This window comes from Pseudomyrmex gracilis, unplaced genomic scaffold (genome assembly GCF_002006095.1).
Source record: "Pseudomyrmex gracilis isolate BER0280 unplaced genomic scaffold, ASM200609v1 scaffold_203, whole genome shotgun sequence".
NCBI classification, from domain to species: domain Eukaryota; kingdom Metazoa; phylum Arthropoda; class Insecta; order Hymenoptera; family Formicidae; genus Pseudomyrmex; species Pseudomyrmex gracilis.
This window is the reverse complement of record NW_018020787.1, coordinates 79,923-98,969: the sequence shown is the minus strand read 5'-3', so window position 1 is coordinate 98,969 and position 19,047 is coordinate 79,923. Positions and strand designations below refer to the sequence as shown.

Below are 19,047 nucleotides of genomic sequence, written 5' to 3'. Positions count from 1 at the left end.
ATCACATATATATAAGTATAAAAAGAATAATTCTTAACTATAAATTGTCGAATGGCGTTTGAGATCGTTTATAATATGTAGAATGTATGCGTTATCTTATCGCAGACACGCGAAATGATTTCTAATCGCTGTCATCATTGTAATCGTCGTCGTCGTACGACCCGAACGTGCCTTCGCCTTGACGTTGTCGCAACTGTATCGCATTTTTGACGGACGCGTCGACGGACAGTTCCTCAGCGGTGAAACCGTCCTTGTTCTTCAATGTTGAGTCGGCATTGTGCTCCAGCAGTAAATTTACCATCTCCAAATGCCCGTGACTTGCCGCCGCGTGCAACGGCGTGTCGCCCATTTTATTCTACAAACAAAAATAGAGAAACAATCTCTTCAGGTACAACACAAAAGATATAAATATATTTTTACAAAATTCTCTAATATAAAAAGATATTTTTTCTCTCTGTTTTCTATTACTTGAGCGTTTACTGCGGAATTGGATAAATTCAAAAGTTCTCTTGCGCATTCCAAGTGACCGGTGCGCGCCGCCCAATACAACGGTGTGTTTCCAGCCGCATCTAAACCGGTCCCCGATATGCCTTGTTTCAAATATTCTTTCAGGAAATGCAGATTACCGCGTCTTGCGGCGTCATGCAGTGGCAACTCAATCTCTTGAGTTTGTTCCTCAACTAAGATTAAAAAAAACAAAAACCATATAAACGTTATACTAGAAAGAAACAAATTTTCCACAGTGCTTCTTACCATAAGTGACAGGTATGAGTCCTTTCTGATCTCCGCACTTAGCTCTCCACCATTCTGAATCCTCATCTTTGTCGTAAACATACAGCAGATCACCTTCATCGAATGACAGTTCGTCCGCCTGTAAAAGAAGGTATGATCGCACATGTAGTGATTTATTTATGATAAAAGGTTTTATTTTGTGTGTGTAATTGGATCATCACATATAAAACTATATACTCACACGTTGCGCAGTATACTTGCATAACGCTCTGACCACTTTTACCTTACCTTAAAGATAGCAAGTAAGACAATCATGTTAATATTTTTATTATCACGAAATAAAAAAGTAAACATTAAGATATTAAGATAAGTTCCCTTAAATTGCAATAGAAATGTTTTAGAACTAAACAATTTAATACAATTTTAAAAATCAAAACTAGTTATTTATCAGAACTTTTATTAAAAATATTAAACTTAGACAATATTACACAAAAGGATTTTTATGCAGATGAGAAACCTATGTAGCGTGAAAACTAATCAATAGACTTTTATTTTTTATTTCCTAACCTACAGTACAATCACAAAAATTATAAATGATTTCGCGTATTAATAACAAAAATGATTTTTACTTGAATTAGTTTATTTTGTAAATAAATTAATAAGCACATATATTACTTCGTGAAACATTTTTTGGATTTATCAAATGCGATATCGATTGACCGAGATTAATGATATAACCTTAAATTTTACTTTATTAGAATTTTTATTAGCGATATACATTAAATATATAAGTAATTATTATTAAGTACACGCTGTACAGAAAGTAACAATATATACACATATAAATTTCTACATATACTTCTATATATACATAAATACGTGTATCAAAAGTTTTGTTAACAGACTAAGTGAAGGAAATCTTTCTGGAATTTTATATGTGTGTATATGATGAATACTGTCAAAAACTGTGTGTGACGAGATTGTACATCACAATCCGCGATGCCGAAGAAAGTTATTAACATTACGCATTACAATTTTTCAATATATTTACCAGGCTTCCAAGTGGTTTTAGGTAGTACAGGTGACTTTATCAGCACACTCATGACTGTGTAAATTCACTTTCATCATAATAACAATCAATAGTGAGTCATGTGTAAGGTACAGTTTAATATAACAAAGTTGTACACATTACTTTTATTTTATAATTTTTCTAATTCTTACCTTCACATCATTTATGTACATTTATCTTGAGATATTCATGAATGTATATGTACCCTTTTCTGAGCCATCCTTATAAACAGCACCATATCTGAAAAAAAGTGCAACAAATCTTACTAACTTTTTTTTCACTGTTAATTTCACTGTAAATAGAATACGTATCGTAAAAATTTAAACAATTTGTATTAAAAATTAAATATAAGAAAGATACAACTGCTTTGTTTTGAGAAGTATCATCAGTTTTATACATGAAATGCTTACTTAAAAATACAATTAGGACAAAAGCTATTATAAGCCACACCCAACATCTCCATTTTGAATTGGCATGTTCTTCCAGCTTCAAGGATTCCTTTTTCAATTTGACAGCATTAACGTCGGTCAGTTTGTCGGACTTTTCCAGCATGATGATGTCCTTTTTTATGACAGCATTTGCCACCAAGGCGTGTTCCTTTATGCTACTGGTCATGGAGAGCATGTTCTCAGCGATCTTTTCCTGAAGATTACGATTGTACTTCAGAATGGCATCCAGATCTTCATCCTGGGTGTTGGAAGTGGACAATCTCTGGCGTATACCATTTTTATTTGAACCTGCAGCATATCGCGCATGATCAATTTGAAGCACAAATATACAGAAACACATTCTGACCTAGTATCAAAGTAGATAAAAAAAAATTGATTGTACTCTTGTTAGTGTGAAATAATTCTGAACGCAGTTCCTGATTGTATTTGGCAACGGTCTTTTGATGGATTTGCGTTGTGATGTTTGTAGAGTCATTCACTATAGCTGAACTTTTTGGTAACAATTGTGCGGCAACTACTCTCTCCACCGGATTCGACAATTTCATTGCATTTATTACTCCCTTTAGGAAATCTATTCGCTTGGTGTAGTCCGTTATTGTATCGGTAGATGGTTTGCTATAAAAAGAAAATCCATGATGCAAATGTAACACACATCAAATGGTGAAACATATGTATGTTTTGTATAAAAATAATTTTGTTTTAAATAGTTAAAATGACATTACTTTGGTAGGTTTTGCAGCTCTTTTATCATGTCGTCCAGTGCAAGTATGTACTAAAACAAAAAAAGAAAATTTACTTGTTTATGTACAAACTTACACATAAATTTATTTAATTAACAAATTCGTTAAGAGAAACAAAAAAACTTGAATATTTGCATTTTTTCGTTAAATAAATTAAAATTGTTTACAAATGTAAAGGTTAGAACGGATCAACATTTTTTAAACAGCTGTTGAACAAGAACCTTCTCGAGTTTCCAGTCTTTGTGAGGATCATCTTTCGCTATTAGCTCGCATCGCGTTAGAAGACGTTTGATATTAATCTCCAGTCTAGATGTTTGAGTCATTTTTTTACTTAATTTAATAAGAAATATATAATAAAAACACAGACAGACGCACGTGAAATGTTTTCGCGTACGGTCACGGTCGTCTGTACGTGTGTGTATCTACGTGTGTATATAGACGTGCATCATATGTGCATTCGCTGCATCTCTCGAAATCAGATGACGTAAGCGGTCTCACGTCTGCGGTGCGCTCGTGGTGGAGTGTTTTGCAACGCGTGCGGCGGAACGCAATTAAAAAAAAACAAAAACAGATAACGTGTACATCGCAATTGCGATATCGCGTACGCGTAAAAAAACACGAGAGAAGTCAATCGATCGATCGAATGCGCGAAGGAATGTCAGCGGGATTGGAAATCTCGTTTGTCACCTGAAGGGATCCGGAATTTCTACGAGAAGTTGAGGTTAGTTGACTTTTTTTTTATATATATATATATTATTTTCGCAAATGTGCGCCAGATGTAAGGAACAATCGAATTGAGAGAATATTTCGATCGTCATCTAATTTGTAGTTTACGTTGCATAATTTTTGTTGCCGCGATTGTCATTGCGAGACTCTCGCAACGGAGCGCGAAGGTGTCTTATCTCATCTCCGTGGAGAACGCGATAACGTGTGTGCGTGTCCACACGGGCGGTTGCCAGTCGGATCAGGTGAGTGGAGAATTTTTGAAGGAGGATAAAAATGTTTAAAAAAAAAAAAAAAAACATTCACGTACGTGATTTTACATCGCGATACGCAAATGTCATCATCGCGTTATCGCACCTGTAATGCGTATGGCGCGAGTGTGTGTTTCAACACGTGCACGCGTGCGCAAATATAAAATTTATATAGAAACAATAATGTTACTCGGTTTAGTACACGTGATGTAATAACAATTGTAATTTCAACAGATAATCGTCTTTTGAAAGATAAAAGATCCAACGAGAGAGGAAGTCTCGTTGGATTGTAATAATCTGCGATAAACATCAGAGAACGGAGAGCGATAATTCACCCGGGACGTTACTTCCCGGTAGGGGAAATCGATATTCCCTTCGAATATCCGCAGACAACGACGTCTCCCGACGATGGAAAATACACGCGCAGTCGCCGCGCTCCTCGCCGCATGCGTGTGTGACCGAGCGATCGACGAAGTCGCGACCCTGGAGTTCGGTTTCCGCGGCAACCGCGACTTATCGATTCACCTCATGGGCGTCTCATGGCTGGCGTCGTTGTGCGGACAACGACAACGATCGAATAACTGCGGTATCGCCTTTCTTCTGTAAGATTTACAACAACAATTAGGTAAAACGCACATCCGATATATATATATATACAAGTCGGAAGCATTTTGGGAAACGCGCGAACAACATCTGCGAAGTGACACTTGGCGAAAGGAAGAGAACAGCCGGGAATGCTAAACGAGATTCGTGCAAAGCGCGCGATCGTTCGGTGTTGTTCGTTGCAGGACACGTTGAACGTGCCGCCTGAGCACAGGAAGTACCGGCGCGTTCACGGTTTGCAATTGCCGTTACACCCGCAGCAAGTGATCGGCTGGGTGTTGCTGATCGTCGTGTTCGTCGGCACCTTCACCGTGCTGCTGACGACACCGCCGCTCTTGCCCGATCTGCGGTTCGTACTGTCTCTTCTGTTCGCCGCCCTATTCGTGCTGCACGTGTTGGCTCATCTGACGGTGTTGCTGCTGGACCCGGCCGATCCGGAAGTACGCGCCCGACTGGTCGATGAAGTCGTGCCCGAGTTCGATCGCGCGAAACACCGACACGTAATCGAGAACGGTCGGTGTCACCTGTGTAACATAACGACACGCGGACGTCGCACCAAGCACTGTTCCATTTGCAACAAGTGTGTGCCGCGGTTCGATCATCATTGCAAGTGGCTGAACAATTGCATCGGCGGCCGTAACTATCCGGCTTTTCTCGCGTGTTTGGCGTCGACGCTCATTATTGCGCTCGCGGTTTCCGCACTGTCCGTGGGCGAACTGGTGGTCGTTAACACGGATCTATTTGGCGGCAACAGACGTTGGATAGATGACAGTTACAACGACACAGACAACATGAACAACGCGACCACACCGTCGCCGTCGTTACTGATAACCGGTACCAGTTCGCTTGTTCTCATCACCATCATCGGTGTGCTCTCAGCCGTCGCCGCGGTTCTGCTCATACATCTATGCTTCTTTCACGGCTACATCGCCTGTCTCGGTCTCACCACGTACGAATATGTGCGAAGCAAGCGGGAGAAAAACATTGCCGATTCCAGAACGACATCGTCCGGTAGTTTGTGCGGCACGTCTATGTGCAGCGGTAACAGGGAAGACGTCAATCAGATGAGCGTCACGGACGATCTCTGTTCCCGGTTCTGCATCAACAGACCGTTGCTCAGGGACAACGCAACCACGAGACGTACGGCGACTACGATGACGGACGTGTACGTTCGTTCGACGCATCAGGAAGAAACGCAGAACGACGACGTGACGGAAACGGCGAACAACGACGTCTGTTCCAAGTCGCAGTTGTCGAAGAGCAGCCGGAACTTCCATCTGTGTTTCTCGTACGATTCCAACACCACCGAGACTTCCATCGAGGTTTCCTCCTCGCGAACAACGGCGACGGCGGAATTGAAAAATCACGGGGAATCGATCGACGCGAAATCGTCGTCCACACCATCGCCGGTGTCCTGCTGCTTCTCCATCATGAACTATCCCGAGAGCAGACATCACGACAGAAGCGGTCACAAGTGTCGCAGCGGTGAGAACCTTCCCAAGACCTCGAAACGCTCTTGCGGTACGATGAGGCGGATACAGACCTTTCTGCAAACTCGTCTGAGAAAGGGTTCGAGGCAGAGATCGGCGATCTCCTCGCCGGGGGTCGCTCGTCACTGCGGGAACAAGATAATTCCGCAAACGAGCGATTCCACGGAAATTTTAACCCCGTCCACCGCCGAGACGCGCGTAGTCGAAACGACGACGTCCACGATAGAACTGCCGGCGACGTCGCTGCCGGATTACATACGTCCGCCGGTCAAACTACCGTCTCTGGATCTTCCTCGTAACGTCCACAAGAGCAGACGAACATCCGCGAATCCCGGAGACATCTCCGTGTTGGTACCGATGCCGCCTTCCGTGACGTCCAAACGAAATCAGGTCCACCTCTGCACCCGACGGAATCTGAGTTTCTCCAGAAAGCGGCCGCGCTTCAAGGTCGGCTCGCACGTGGTCACGCAAACCGCCCAACTGTCGCCGATACCGGAATCGGAATTCTCGAAACCGGCCACACCGAGATCGCCAACACGATCAGATTCCGTTTTCGCCTTCCCGCCGTTACACGAGTAACGTTTGTCGGCAGCACCGTACACAAAGGTGCTTCGCGTTTTAGTCCAAGTTTAAAGAGATCTCTCACCTTGTGCAACGCGCCCGTGTCACACCGACACGATTATCACATGTACATTTGTACATACGTCGTGTCGCGCTACTTTTTTTACCACTAGAAACAATGCAATGTTCGAAAAAGAGTGTGCTATCACTTCACCTTCATCATGCAACAACTTCATCTTCGCGGGAACTTCTCTTGTACACTAGGAAAATTAATAGATTAAGCTTCGAGTTTCGACGTTTCCCGTAAATAATATAAATCGCTTCACCTCTCATGCGTGCAGATAATGTCTGAGATCGCGGAATCGTCCGACAAGAGGGATGACGTCCCGATAAAGAAGTCGTCGAATGTTTGGGAGGACTTGGGCTCGCCGCGCTGCATAGTCGCGCCGATGGTGGACGCGAGCGAGTTAGCCTGGAGGCTGCTTAGCAGACGACACGGCGCCCAGCTCTGTTACACACCGATGCTGCACTCATCCGTGTTCTGTCGGGATCCCAAGTACAGGCGAGAGGCTCTCGCTAGCACTAGCGAGGATCGTCCACTTATTGTGCAGGTCTGCGCTAAATTACACACATGTACAGCTTATACAAATCTTTACGCAATATAGAGAAAAAGAGAAGCGGTTGCGGAAATTTAATCCTTGTTGATCTCTGTCGCGTGAAGTTGATTTGGAATTTCAATATCAAAAAGCATCGCTTGCAATTTTAAGTATACAAAACTCGTGTGTCGATTTTTAGTTTTGCGGTAACGATCCCCAAATATTGTTGGAGGCTGCACGCTTGGCCGAGCCTTATTGCGACGCGGTGGACATCAATATCGGTTGTCCGCAAGCGATTGCTAAGCGCGGACATTACGGAGCTTTCCTGCAGGACGACTGGGATTTATTGAGGAGAATCGGTACGCGTGCCATTCACGCTTCATTCGATTTTTCGAAGAAGCTTTATTTACAACCGATTTTTTATGTAAAAAGTCGTAAAAAAAAATTTACGACACAAAATCATAATGACTCTCTTGTTATTGTGTGTACAGTTTCGACTTTGAAGAACGGACTGCGCGTACCTGTCACATGTAAATTGAGAGTGTTCCCAGAAATTAGCCGCACTGTAGAATACGCTTGCATGCTAGAAGATGCGGGTGCTAGTTTGCTCACTGTTCACGGACGTACGAGAGAGCAAAAAGGTCCATTGACCGGAGTAGCGTCTTGGAAACATATTAAAGCCGTAAGGTGATTATTTCTGTCTACTCTCTCTCTCTCTCTCTCTCTGTCTACTTGATGTCTATTCAAACAAGAAATTGTTTTTTTTTCTCTCTCTCTAATAATCACAAAGTAGTCTAAAACTTTCGTGCTTCAAAACGTAAAACTTGTAAAAAAAAACTCTCAAAACTCATGCTCATCGCTATCTAATTTCTTCCGCAAACTGTTTGCACTCCCCCGCTTTTGCACTACTTTGCAGTAATTCGTTTACTCTCTTACTTGCTTTTTCTTACCCCCAAACTTATCGGACTACAAACGTGTCCTCACTCACTGCGCGCACACGACGAGAAACTGTTGGAACGCGAAAGTAAAGAAAGACTGAATCAAAAATGTGGGAAAATGTTCAATTCTAAAAAAAAATTATTGAGAAAAAACGAAGCTGTGATTGTATTCCTGTTGTTCCTAATGTGACGACAAATTATTTCCTTTAATTGTTATCAAGTCAATAAATATTACTCTTACGCAAGTTTTGCCGTTACAAATCGTTTCTTTATTAAGCCTTATTAACACAAGTTGTAACAAAACTAGTATCTCAGATAATTGATGTATTTATGCTTTCATCAAATCGACGTGCAAATTTCCTTAATTTTACTCTCTAGAAGAAGTAAAAAATCGTCGATTCTCTGTGGAGACGACAAAAAAAACAGTGTTTTCATTTTGTGTTAGTGACGTGCGAGATATAAGATACAACAACCCTAGGACGTTCGGTTTCTTCGAGTTGCCAACTCGAAGACCTGGCAAGAACCCGAGCAAGCTTCGTGTTCTGGAAATACGAAGTTAGATCTGCTTTCATAGTCTTCAGGAAAATATTGTGTGTATGTGTGTGTATGTGTATGTGTGCGCGCAACATACGCAATGGATCAATATTGATCCACGTATCGACCTATCAAGGCGCTCCGCCAAAGCTCGTTCGTTTAGCTTTTGATCATTGAACGCTCAATTACAGGGACACCGTAAAAATTCCCGTGATCGCCAACGGTAACGTACAATGTACGCAAGACTTGGAGCGTTGTATCGAGGAGACTCGGGTACATGGCGTGATGTCGGCCGAGGGGAATCTTTACAATCCGTACATATTCGAGTCTCGTTATCCCGCTTGTTGGGAACCCGCGTTGGAGTATTTGGAACTCGTGGAGCAACATCCGGCACCGGCTTCGTACATTCGCGGCCACTTGTTCAAGCTGTTTCATCACGTGTACGTATTAATCTTTCGATCGCTGCGGCAAATCGCGAATTGCAACGCGAATTGCAACTACTTTACGTATGTGCAGCATGCTTTTAACTAGAGAGTAGATTTTGTTTAGCAGAAAATCAAAAGGAAAGAGAGGATCTCGCCACGAATTCCACGATGGAAGCGTTCAAGAACGTTGCGTGCACTTTGAGGGATCGTTATTTGCCCTATCACGAGGGACGTCTGATATGGCAGACTGAAAAGACAGGTAATTTAATTTTTATCTGATCAACGAAAACTGTCATTTACATTTATTGTACCGCGTTTGTATATATACATATATTTGTGTATATATATATATATATATATGTTTCCTGTGATGTTGCTAGACTATAATTTAACGTTGCCGCCGTGGTTGTGTCAACCTTATGTGCGAGAGCTACCGCACGAACACACGCAAAAGTTACAGGTAAACTAAACGATCACGACAACAAATGTTATATGTATAGCGTGTTTCTTCGTGTATTTTAAGTGTAATTTTGTTTTTAAATATATTTAATATTTTTTACATTCTATACCTACAGGACAATTATTTGAGTAATAACAAGAAGAACTTTTTAGGAAGGTGCACCACGAAAACGGGAATACAAAGACGAGGACGGGAACGAAATATCGCGAAAATCGTCGAAAAAACTTAAGCGAATAGCACGCCGGCCGAACAAAGCAACGTCAGTACCTAAGAGAAGCTCGGATCGCTGTCACGATTGTCCGAATCCTCTGGTTTGTTATTAAATCACTCTCTAAAAAAAAAATCAATCCTAATTAACAATTAAAAAAACAGAGTTCTCTAATACGGTATTTCAAATTTATAGGGTTTCAAGTGCGAGTATAAATTGTGCCGACAGTGCTGTAGGAACAAATGTTATATAGAAAATTTAGACTGTATCGGACACAGAAATCGGACGAGGACCAGAAGACAAATGGCGAAGGATTTCGAGGCGAAGCGTAAGAGCATCGAGAATGTGATATGAGACACGGTGTATAAAGATATATTTTAAATAAACTTATGCAATATTTTAAGTTTCGTTCTCTCTCATCTCTTGTGAATTTTATTCCAAGAGATCTGATGTCGTTTTTTTTTGTTTATTAAGTTAAATTAACACCATAGACCCACACACAAAGCGGCGGTCTAACAGCGACGTATCGTACAACGATATTTTACACAATATGTTACAAAGTTGGTGAGGTAATGTGCAGATCTCGCGAATCCGAGACATGTGATATCGCAACCATTTTTTTAATACTATCATCACCATCCCGTGTCCAACTTACAAGTATCACTACACAGACGACGTGGCTGGAGTAACAGACGTTAACACGGTCAGTAACTTGTTTTCCTTCACTAGTTCGTTACGAGACTTGACTTCGTCGTCTTGCTTTTTCGTGTTACTCCAATATTTGTTGTTTGTGAGTATCAGTATCATTAATAGAGGCAGATGCAGTAACGAAAATCGAAATAATTTTCTAGAATTAGCACTATCCGAATGTTGATTGAATCTCCAGGCTAAAATTGAGAATTTTATAAATCTAAATGAAACAATTTCCAATCGAAAGCATATCTACTCTGTTTTTCTTTTCTACACAACTATTGTAAATATTTAAGCGTGCACATAAATGTGAAGTACAATAATATAGTCAACCATATATTGTTTAACTATCAAGGTTGTTGCGAAAGCTATTTTTTTAAGTAAAAGAAAGAAATGTCAAGAAACAAATGTCAAGTAACTGACGCACAAACCTCACACACATTTAAATGAAGAAAATCTTACCTAAATAAAGAAAATATACGTTGAGTGGCGTCGAAGTCAGTGCAAACCACCAACTGGTCACGTCTAATACAGGAGCCAAGTAGCACAGACCCGTCAGAGCAGCGGTGTATCTCACGGTTGTTCTACGACACAAACCCGGATCTGTCACGGCCATCATTCGATAGCCAGCTTGCGAGTAATCAGGTCTTAGGTTCCAAGAAAGCGCGTTGAAGTGTGGAAATTGCCACGCGTACAAAATACCAGGCAGGATCCAAGCACCTGGTGTCATCACATCGCCGGTGCAAGCTGCCCAACCCATGAGTGGAGGTATTGCTCCTACTGTAAATTACAAAACAAATTACATCTCTTTTCTGATGTATTGAGAAAAACAACCTAACTCACCAACAGAACCGATCCATGTATTGGCGATACTAATACGTTTCATAGGCGTATAGACGAGCGTGTACAACACAACATTAACAGCGCCCAAGATTGCCGTCACGCTGTTCACTTGATGGTAAAGTAAAGACAAGCCAACAACACCGGATATTGTCGCGAATACTGCTGCATGAACAGTCCTAGAAACCCATACATGTATACTTTGGTTATTATTCAATACAAAATTATGTTCAAAAAACTTTTAGACCAAATCAAATACCATCTGCAGTAATTACAGTATGATAACTGACTGATGGTTGTTTAAACCAAAAAAAAAAAAAAACGTGCGTCTGAAAAACTCACGTTAATCGACCACAAACCAACGTTCGATTTTTCGTTCGTTTCATTTGTGCGTCAAACGGAACTTCAAAAATTTGATTAATTGTATTTGCCGTGCCAGAGACTAAACCAGTGCCAAGAAAGCACATGGCAAATGTGTAAATGTCAAATGGCGCGGGAGCCAGTGCGTATCCAGCCATGGTTGTTGCCACAACAAGAGCTGCAAGAAATTTTATATGTACACATGTACACATCACAAAATAGCATAATCTCTCATCAAAATCAAGAGATCTACATTAAATTACAAAATTGTCTCTACGTTAGTGATATCAGCCGACCAATACGTACACGTCAGTTTAATTTTCGATAATTTGAGATACTGCTTGAGAAGTGTACCATGATCGGTAACCATAGGCGTCCATTCTGATTCCTTTACTTTTTCCGGATCTTTTTTAACTTTATGCGTGACACTTTCCTTAGTGTGCAGAGGAATTACTGAGGTCAATGGGATCACAGAGGCAACTCGCACTTTGCTATCTTCTACCGTTTGTGCCACTTCTTCCGCGCATATTCTTGTTGTCTTTTGCTTCGGACAACTGGAATACTAGAATTCAATTTTCTTTAGAAAATCAGAAGATAACAGCGCACATGTCTCGTGAAAATAAATCAACTAGTCAGTGCTACGAACTTTGACGATCGATAATTTCGGCACAAAATTACACGATATGCGCCTGCTGATTCTCAATGGGTGAACAATAAATAACATGATAAAGTTCTTTGGTGCCAACTGCTTATCTCCATTTACCTAGAATGTAAACACAGTACACATAACAGTCGAGTGTTGCAATTGCTACCTGAATGAAAATGTTTGTTTTTCAAAACAAGTAGACGATCACCACAAAACATAATAATTATTACTCTATATTTACAATCAATACTTTAAGTACAATGTTCCGTGCTTAATGAAAGAGTTCAACATCACATGGTGTTTTTTCATGTTCAACTGGATGTTAATTATAACCTATAAACTTACATAAACAGAGACACTTTTACGTACAGTAATTTGTTAATTACATTAATTTTTTACTCACGTTCCGTCATGTGATTTACTTATGACTCTCACTGCAAATATATGTTTATTCGTTACGTGATCATTATAGTAACGTCAAACTTGTCTTTCCCAAAAATACCACAACATGAACACCGATGAACATGTTGAAAACCCGAAAGATAAAACAGTCACTCATGAAATATCCTGAAGAGTGCGCATGATTTATCTCCACATGGTTCTACTTCGTGCTATGTCCATATTGTGCGATACTGTTCGCAATTTTCGCGTTTGAAATTTTGATAAAATGATAAACAAAATCACGCAATTTTTGTATACAAATATTTATCTACAGAGATCAAATCCTTACACCTGTGACAAATGACATTTCATTTTATTTCAAGACGCATATAAATGTTCACACAATTTCATTATAATTTTAAAATTTTCTAATCTCATCATATAATGTTAAAAATCTTATTTAAAAAATTCTACTATAACAGGTATATTACAAGGGAATGAATTCTATTATTACGGTTCCATATTACAATATTATAAAACGAAAAATTAGCAATTCAAGATGTATGAATTTCTTCTATATTTATGTGAGCGATAAAACGTAGCCTCATTTGTAAAGCGGGTCTCAATCTTCGTATGATACACTCCACCTCGTTCTTCATCGTGTCGCCGACAAACATGTATTTTATGTGATATCTATGATGCGATTAATAAAGGAATAATATGTGATAGAAGAGTGTATAAAAGTGTGCACAGACATACAAATCATACAATACAATCATACATACAATTGAACTTGATGATGTCTTCGAGGTAACGTTAAAAAACTAATAATAAATATCATTTCTTTTCTGGAAAAATAAAGGAAACAATATATAATTAGAAAATAAAACAATTTACGAAAAAATTTAACTTAAAACATGTACGTTTAAAGGATACAATAAATCACAAATTGGGTCCATGTAATTCAAATGCGTTTGAGTGTGATCAACTCGTTCCAACATCTCGTACAAAGAAACTGTGAGCTCGACCACGCAATTCGGTCGCTCTGCGTTAAACCTTGCCAATGTTGGCCCGATTAAATGGCAGGCGTATATCAATTGTTCCTCACTGCTCACAACTGGCTGGAGTTTTTCCTTGATAAATCTGAAGAGAAATGTTTTTATTCATTGTTATTGATGTATAATAAAATTGTAAAAAGAATAACGAGACAAAGATATTCAGTAAATGACTTACTGAGGCATTGTCGTAATCTGTCCTACACCAGCATGATGCCAAACTGAATGCGCCAACGCGAGCATGTAGCTGTATTTGTTTTCCAGTAAGCTATTGTGCGTGATGTTAAAATTGAACAACTGAAATGGTGTTAAATTATTGTACTGCCAAGTAGTCAGACCAGGATTGCTGATGGTTTCCACCAGACGTTCGTGCAATGCTGACCAATAACATTCTGGCAACGCTGCCAGTAACAAACCAACACAATTTATCCACAAGTGTATTTCGTCTGCTGATATAACAGTGTATCTAAATAGAGTGACACACAATTGCGTAACATGTTCACTATTGATCAGATTAAAAAAGTTGAATGTGTGAAAGCGAAAATAGAAGAAAAACAAATACCCTTTAGCTACAACGTCCAACAGAGAATTGGCCACTAAATCTGGAGCAACCGGAAGTGCCATGAGTTCGACGCAAGTCACATACAATGCGTGCGCTGCTGGATTTGGGAATTCATTAAATCTCCAATCGGTTGCGGGAAAATGAGCTACACCGGACATCGCTTTAACAAATACAATAAAAATAATAAAAATAAATAAAATTAAACAATAAATAATAATAATATATAATAGAAAAAGTTGGTTTGCCTCACTTTTTTCAATTCTTTGTACAAGGCGAATGTAGTAGTCCAACTCTGGTTTCCATTGAAATGCGTCGTCACCAGAGCGCGTCATGTACATTTGATAATCCTCGGAAAGTGCCCATCCGGGCGGTCTAATTTCCCGTAACGATCCCAAAACAGCGGACGCCAATCGGCGCTTTAACGACGGCCGATCTCGCAACTTCCTTTCGTAGTAATGTAATGTATTATAAAGATATGTGACAGGTCGATCTGTGTAAATGAGTAAATAATTGTGTTTCGCATTACTTTAAATAATTCTTGTAATTACTTATTCTACGCGATAAATTACGTGATTTAATTTAAGACATACCGTGAAATTTGTACAAACATCCCAAATGTTCCAACAATATTTCCAAACTCTTGGTGACTTGTGGTATTTCCAAATACCGATGAACTACTATGTCAAAAACTGGTAAAAAGCGAAGACACACATTTCCGAAGTAAACCGGTAAACTTTGATACTGACTGGGTCCACCGCTCGTTTGTTCCATTATACCTTCCGGTGCAAATTTCTCTGGAAACTTTCTGTGAAAGGCAAGATGTTTCTCGTGCCAATTAGACTGTTTCCAATGTTCCGGCGAGTTTTCCTTGACAAATTCTTGTACCCTGTTTCTAAATTCCGCTGCTTTTAGCAGCAACAATTGAATGATGAAGAAACACACTTGTGCTTCACTACCTTCCTGAGTTCTCAGTGATAGACAGAGTACCAATCTGTCAATAGTCACTATGTTGTATTTCCAAATCATATCGTTAATGGTGTCGACACACTTGTTTACCTGTTGCTGACCGCCAACAGTGTTGGCGAATTCGAATACCAAATAATCGCAGAACTTCCTGAGATGAGCCGACAACGCTCTGGCTCCGATTCTTTCGAGAATTTTATACGCGATGGGATTGATGCGGTCGGTGTCGAGTATCATCTTCCACAACAAGCACAGAAACAAGGGCGGAGTTCCGGGCACAGAGAAGTGCGCCATTATGTCATTTTCGTTACTCATAGATTTCCAATTCCTATATTCCTCTTCGACAGCCTTTTTTATCTGTTGCTTGTTTTCGTTAGCTACGCTGTTTTGCTGGAAAAATTCACTCAACACCGGTGGGAAACACTGTAGGGTGTGAATAGCCCACGAATGCGGGGTGTTTTGCATGATTGTGTTCAGCAATTCCTTGCACCATGTGCCGCTGAGACTATCGGCGCCGGTGCCTGTGACGTGCATTGATCGCGCCAGTGTCAATACCAATGCTCTGTTCAGCTCTTCCGATTCCGCAGACACGAGTGTCTTCGGTTCCGATAAGAATCTAGACAGTTGCGGTTGCACCTCCGCCGAACCTAGCCCGGTAATGAGTCGCAGAGCTGTGCTTTCGACGCAAAGATGCAGCTGCGTTTGATTGGTCTGAGGCACTGCTGCGAGACTGTGAAGATGCGATAGCAACTGAACTCTGTAATGTGGTTGAATATGATGCATTCTGTAGCTGAACATCTCTAGCAACGTGTATAAAGTTCCCCAAGCATGTGATTTAAATACTGTCGGCAACAACTGACTGATAAAACCTTTTATGCCGAGGCTCTCGATCTCCGTATACACCAATAACCTACTGTAAGTCTCAACCAGTGCAGGCGCCAGTGCCATGTTACTCTTGGACTGCGCCAATTTAATCACGTGCGTTACGATGCTATGTATCAAACTCATCTTGGAATGCACCGTCAAAGAATCTAGAATTGACATCGAAAGTGGCGTCGTCGGTCCGCTTGCCATCGCCGCGTTGTTCTGCAGAGTTTGCATCGGTTGTTGCTGCTGATTTTTTTGCGTACCTAAAATAGTATCCACCAGTGCGGCCATTGGTCTGCTGAAATATTCTTGATTTGTCGAATAAGCGTTGCACAAAAGAGCGATACGGTAATCCGAACCCATGCAGAGAGACGTGTTCGGCATAACCAAGTGCTGTAGAAACTCATGATGGACCTTGAGCGTGTGCGGTATGGGTCTGTGAATGTTGGAATGTTCAGATTGAGCTTTCTTCAGCAGATGTATCCATATGCAGGTAATGGCCATTTGGTGTGTGCACAACGCTTGACTGTAGTCGGGTATGGGCAAGGGTTCTTTTTCCGGATAGAGAAGATCGTAGAGTTTCAATACTGGTAAGAAATTCGACAGCGGATTTCGTTGAATGCTGCCGGAAATAAATTGCAACAGCACCCACATTAAGTGATCTCTGCCCTTTCTCAATTCCCTGCCTGCTAATTTATCGTGTATCGCCATAACGATACTCGGAAAGCAAGCAAATTGGAAGAGAATGAAATAAATAAGCTGCGAAGACAGATGCAACCACACCCAGTGATTGGCTACAGTGCCATCCGTTCCTTCTAACGGTGATTCGTTTTCGGATCGTTCCATCGCAAGTACTACGAGTTCCACCAGCTGTTCCTCCAATACGACACAACGTTGTTTGTGCTGTTACATAAATAAAAATTACATTAATTTTGTTCAAATTCTCAGTTTACTCGTTCCTGTCTTTAGACCGCACTTTTGTAAACTCTATAATACTTTGAGTCTTACTTTGTTTTGAAAACTGAGCATTGAGCAGACCATGTCCCTGCTATATGGCTGTTCCAGAACATATCTAAGTAACTCTGTTTGAGGTTTGAGCAAGTCCGGATCATAAGGTAGATTTCCTTTCAAGAAAAACTTCAATGTATTAGGATCCAACAGCCAAGGATTAATTAAATGATCCGCGTATCCTGTGTGCTCAACTACAGGTAACATCTTAGAATGTCCTATTATAGATACCATTTGTGCTGTGTTACGAAAACTTTCCACAAAGTTTGAAAGCAATTTTGCCAATTTCTAAAACAAACACATCTGATTTAAAATAAAATCATATGCCAATATCTTCAACTTGTAACTTTGTAATATCACTCACCCAGTGAGGCCAATTTTTGCCATCGGGATAAGCTTTTTGTATTTCGTTGACTATAAAATAACTTGGCAACAAGCAAGCATTTCTATCAAAAATATATTCAATAACATTTTCCAAAGCTTTTAGTTGTGGCTGAACTGACGCATCTAACCGAGGCGGTATAGTTTGGGCCTTTTCTCTGCATCCCTAAAAAAAAGTAAACCACAAAATAATAAACTACACATCTCTGTGTAAAAAAAAAAAAGAATATTAATTAAGACAAATATTTTCCCATTTTAAGAAAAACTTACTTTCATAATTTCTCTAACTCCCTTGTAGTCAACTCCACCAATGATGTTTCGAATAAGAACGAAACATTCCACCCAAAAATCTTTCAACTGATATTGCAGTTTATCACAAGTCAGAATACATTCACACACCAATCTGTGAAAGAGTTCGCAAAGTTATCATTTGATAAACCGCAGAGAGGAACATAACATTGTGTAATTGAAATTATTTGAAAGTGTTGGTACCTGGCAGACAGAACATTTGACTGAACTAAATTCTGGAGTAACGACAACACAAACTGCAATCGTCTGTGATTTGTCATAGCCGCAACCATCGACAGAAATTGACGAACGGCAGCTTCTTGCTGTTCCTTCGCTAATCCGGTCACGGCTGTCTTCAGTTCGTTTTGCCATGTTGTTATCTTCTCACTGTCAGTGTTAAATTGATGAACGAGAACGCAGCTGAACGCTTCCTCTATCGCTTCCACTTTCTGCACAGATACGAGAGAGAGAGAGAAAGTAAACGAGAGAGAAAACACAAATTCTCTCTACAGTTTTAGCGAAAGAATTCACAACTGTTCTCCGTGTTATATGTAAGTAAATAAAAAAATTTGTAATGGAAATTAGCAACAAGTTAGTGTTGTCCCAAATACGAACCAAAATATCATTTACGATGTTCGCGATCTGAGTTTCGCTGCTCATTTTCCCGCGCGGGAGAAATGTTATTTAACGTGATATCTGTCCCACAATTATTCATTTACATGAATAAACAATCGCAACAACGTGTGTTGATCATATCGTGTACACACACTTTGCCGCGGTGGCTGACAGTGGTCGCCATTTCCCTACGGGGAAAAAAATTTCCAATAGCGATGGGATTGATGGGAAAACGCCAAATGGAAAACACTCCCGTCGAACGTAGCCGCTCAAATCGCGTTTGGAGACTCCAATCGGAACGAAGCGAGATCCGCAACCCAAAGGGTGCGTTCAGACAACTCAACTCAGTTGCACAAGATAGGTTGAGAGATAATCACTTCTGATTGGATCGTACTTTTGGAACCACTACAGATTTTGAAGAATAGTCCTATCATAAGTGATGATCTCTCAACCGTTGAGTTGTCTGAACGCACCTAATGGGTGTGTTCTCACTCAACAGGTGCACAACGGTTGAGAGATAATCACTTCTGATTGGATCGTACTTTTGGAACCGCAGCAGATTTTCAAGAATAGTCCTATCACAAGTGATGATCTCTCAACCGTTGAGTTGTC

General features: G+C 40.4%; 4 protein-coding genes across 13 annotated transcripts; 1 reads left to right on the top strand and 3 right to left on the bottom strand.

Moving 5' to 3' along the window:
- Window positions 1-25: 25 nt before the first annotated feature.
- Window positions 26-3,418, bottom strand: LOC109858440 (osteoclast-stimulating factor 1-like). 4 transcript variants are annotated; one of them, XM_020435697.1, is made up of 8 exons: window positions 3,212-3,418; window positions 2,973-3,022; window positions 2,633-2,865; window positions 2,212-2,538; window positions 974-1,020; window positions 754-871; window positions 469-680; window positions 26-355 (listed from the first exon to the last, which is right to left on the bottom strand). In XM_020435697.1, the coding sequence occupies exons 1-8, from the start codon at window positions 3,311-3,313 to the stop codon at window positions 122-124; spliced, it is 1,323 nt and encodes a 440-aa protein (XP_020291286.1). In that variant the 5' UTR covers window positions 3,314-3,418; the 3' UTR covers window positions 26-121. The 4 variants fall into 4 exon arrangements, with proteins under 4 accessions (XP_020291286.1, XP_020291285.1, XP_020291284.1 ...); XM_020435696.1 differs by lacking the exons at window positions 2,212-2,538; window positions 2,633-2,865; window positions 2,973-3,022; window positions 3,212-3,418 and adding exons at window positions 1,784-1,837; window positions 1,954-2,041; XM_020435695.1 differs by lacking the exons at window positions 2,212-2,538; window positions 2,633-2,865; window positions 2,973-3,022; window positions 3,212-3,418 and adding exons at window positions 1,784-1,850; window positions 1,954-2,040.
- Window positions 3,419-3,487: 69 nt separating this feature from the next.
- LOC109858437 (tRNA-dihydrouridine(16/17) synthase [NAD(P)(+)]-like) lies at window positions 3,488-10,182 on the top strand. Of its 6 annotated transcripts, XM_020435690.1 has the most exons (10): window positions 3,630-3,711; window positions 3,820-3,958; window positions 6,960-7,229; window positions 7,414-7,573; window positions 7,706-7,901; window positions 8,878-9,126; window positions 9,225-9,370; window positions 9,492-9,571; window positions 9,724-9,882; window positions 9,975-10,182. In XM_020435690.1, exons 3-10 carry the CDS (start codon window positions 6,963-6,965, stop codon window positions 10,131-10,133), a joined length of 1,416 nt encoding a protein of 471 aa, XP_020291279.1. In that variant the 5' UTR covers window positions 3,630-3,711; window positions 3,820-3,958; window positions 6,960-6,962; the 3' UTR covers window positions 10,134-10,182. The 6 variants fall into 6 exon arrangements, with proteins under 6 accessions (XP_020291276.1, XP_020291275.1, XP_020291273.1 ...); XM_020435687.1 differs by lacking the exon at window positions 3,820-3,958 and having other exon boundaries at window positions 3,488-3,711; XM_020435689.1 differs by lacking the exons at window positions 3,630-3,711; window positions 3,820-3,958 and adding an exon at window positions 6,604-6,663.
- A 49-nt stretch (window positions 10,183-10,231) lies between these two features.
- LOC109858439 (protoheme IX farnesyltransferase, mitochondrial) lies at window positions 10,232-12,847 on the bottom strand. 2 transcript variants are annotated; one of them, XM_020435693.1, is made up of 8 exons: window positions 12,719-12,847; window positions 12,557-12,648; window positions 12,316-12,432; window positions 11,976-12,231; window positions 11,652-11,847; window positions 11,313-11,488; window positions 10,932-11,249; window positions 10,232-10,666 (listed from the first exon to the last, which is right to left on the bottom strand). In XM_020435693.1, the coding sequence occupies exons 3-8, from the start codon at window positions 12,391-12,393 to the stop codon at window positions 10,443-10,445; spliced, it is 1,248 nt and encodes a 415-aa protein (XP_020291282.1). In that variant the 5' UTR covers window positions 12,394-12,432; window positions 12,557-12,648; window positions 12,719-12,847; the 3' UTR covers window positions 10,232-10,442. The 2 variants fall into 2 exon arrangements, with proteins under 2 accessions (XP_020291282.1, XP_020291281.1); XM_020435692.1 differs by lacking the exon at window positions 12,557-12,648.
- A 203-nt stretch (window positions 12,848-13,050) lies between these two features.
- Window positions 13,051-18,680, bottom strand: LOC109858425 (mediator of RNA polymerase II transcription subunit 23). Its single transcript, XM_020435664.1, has 11 exons — window positions 18,436-18,680; window positions 18,025-18,269; window positions 17,803-17,935; window positions 17,516-17,698; window positions 17,152-17,439; window positions 14,904-17,046; window positions 14,564-14,803; window positions 14,314-14,473; window positions 13,930-14,217; window positions 13,633-13,839; window positions 13,051-13,389 (listed from the first exon to the last, which is right to left on the bottom strand). The coding sequence occupies exons 1-11, from the start codon at window positions 18,478-18,480 to the stop codon at window positions 13,251-13,253; spliced, it is 4,071 nt and encodes a 1,356-aa protein (XP_020291253.1). The 5' UTR covers window positions 18,481-18,680; the 3' UTR covers window positions 13,051-13,250.
- Window positions 18,681-19,047: the final 367 nt, after the last annotated feature.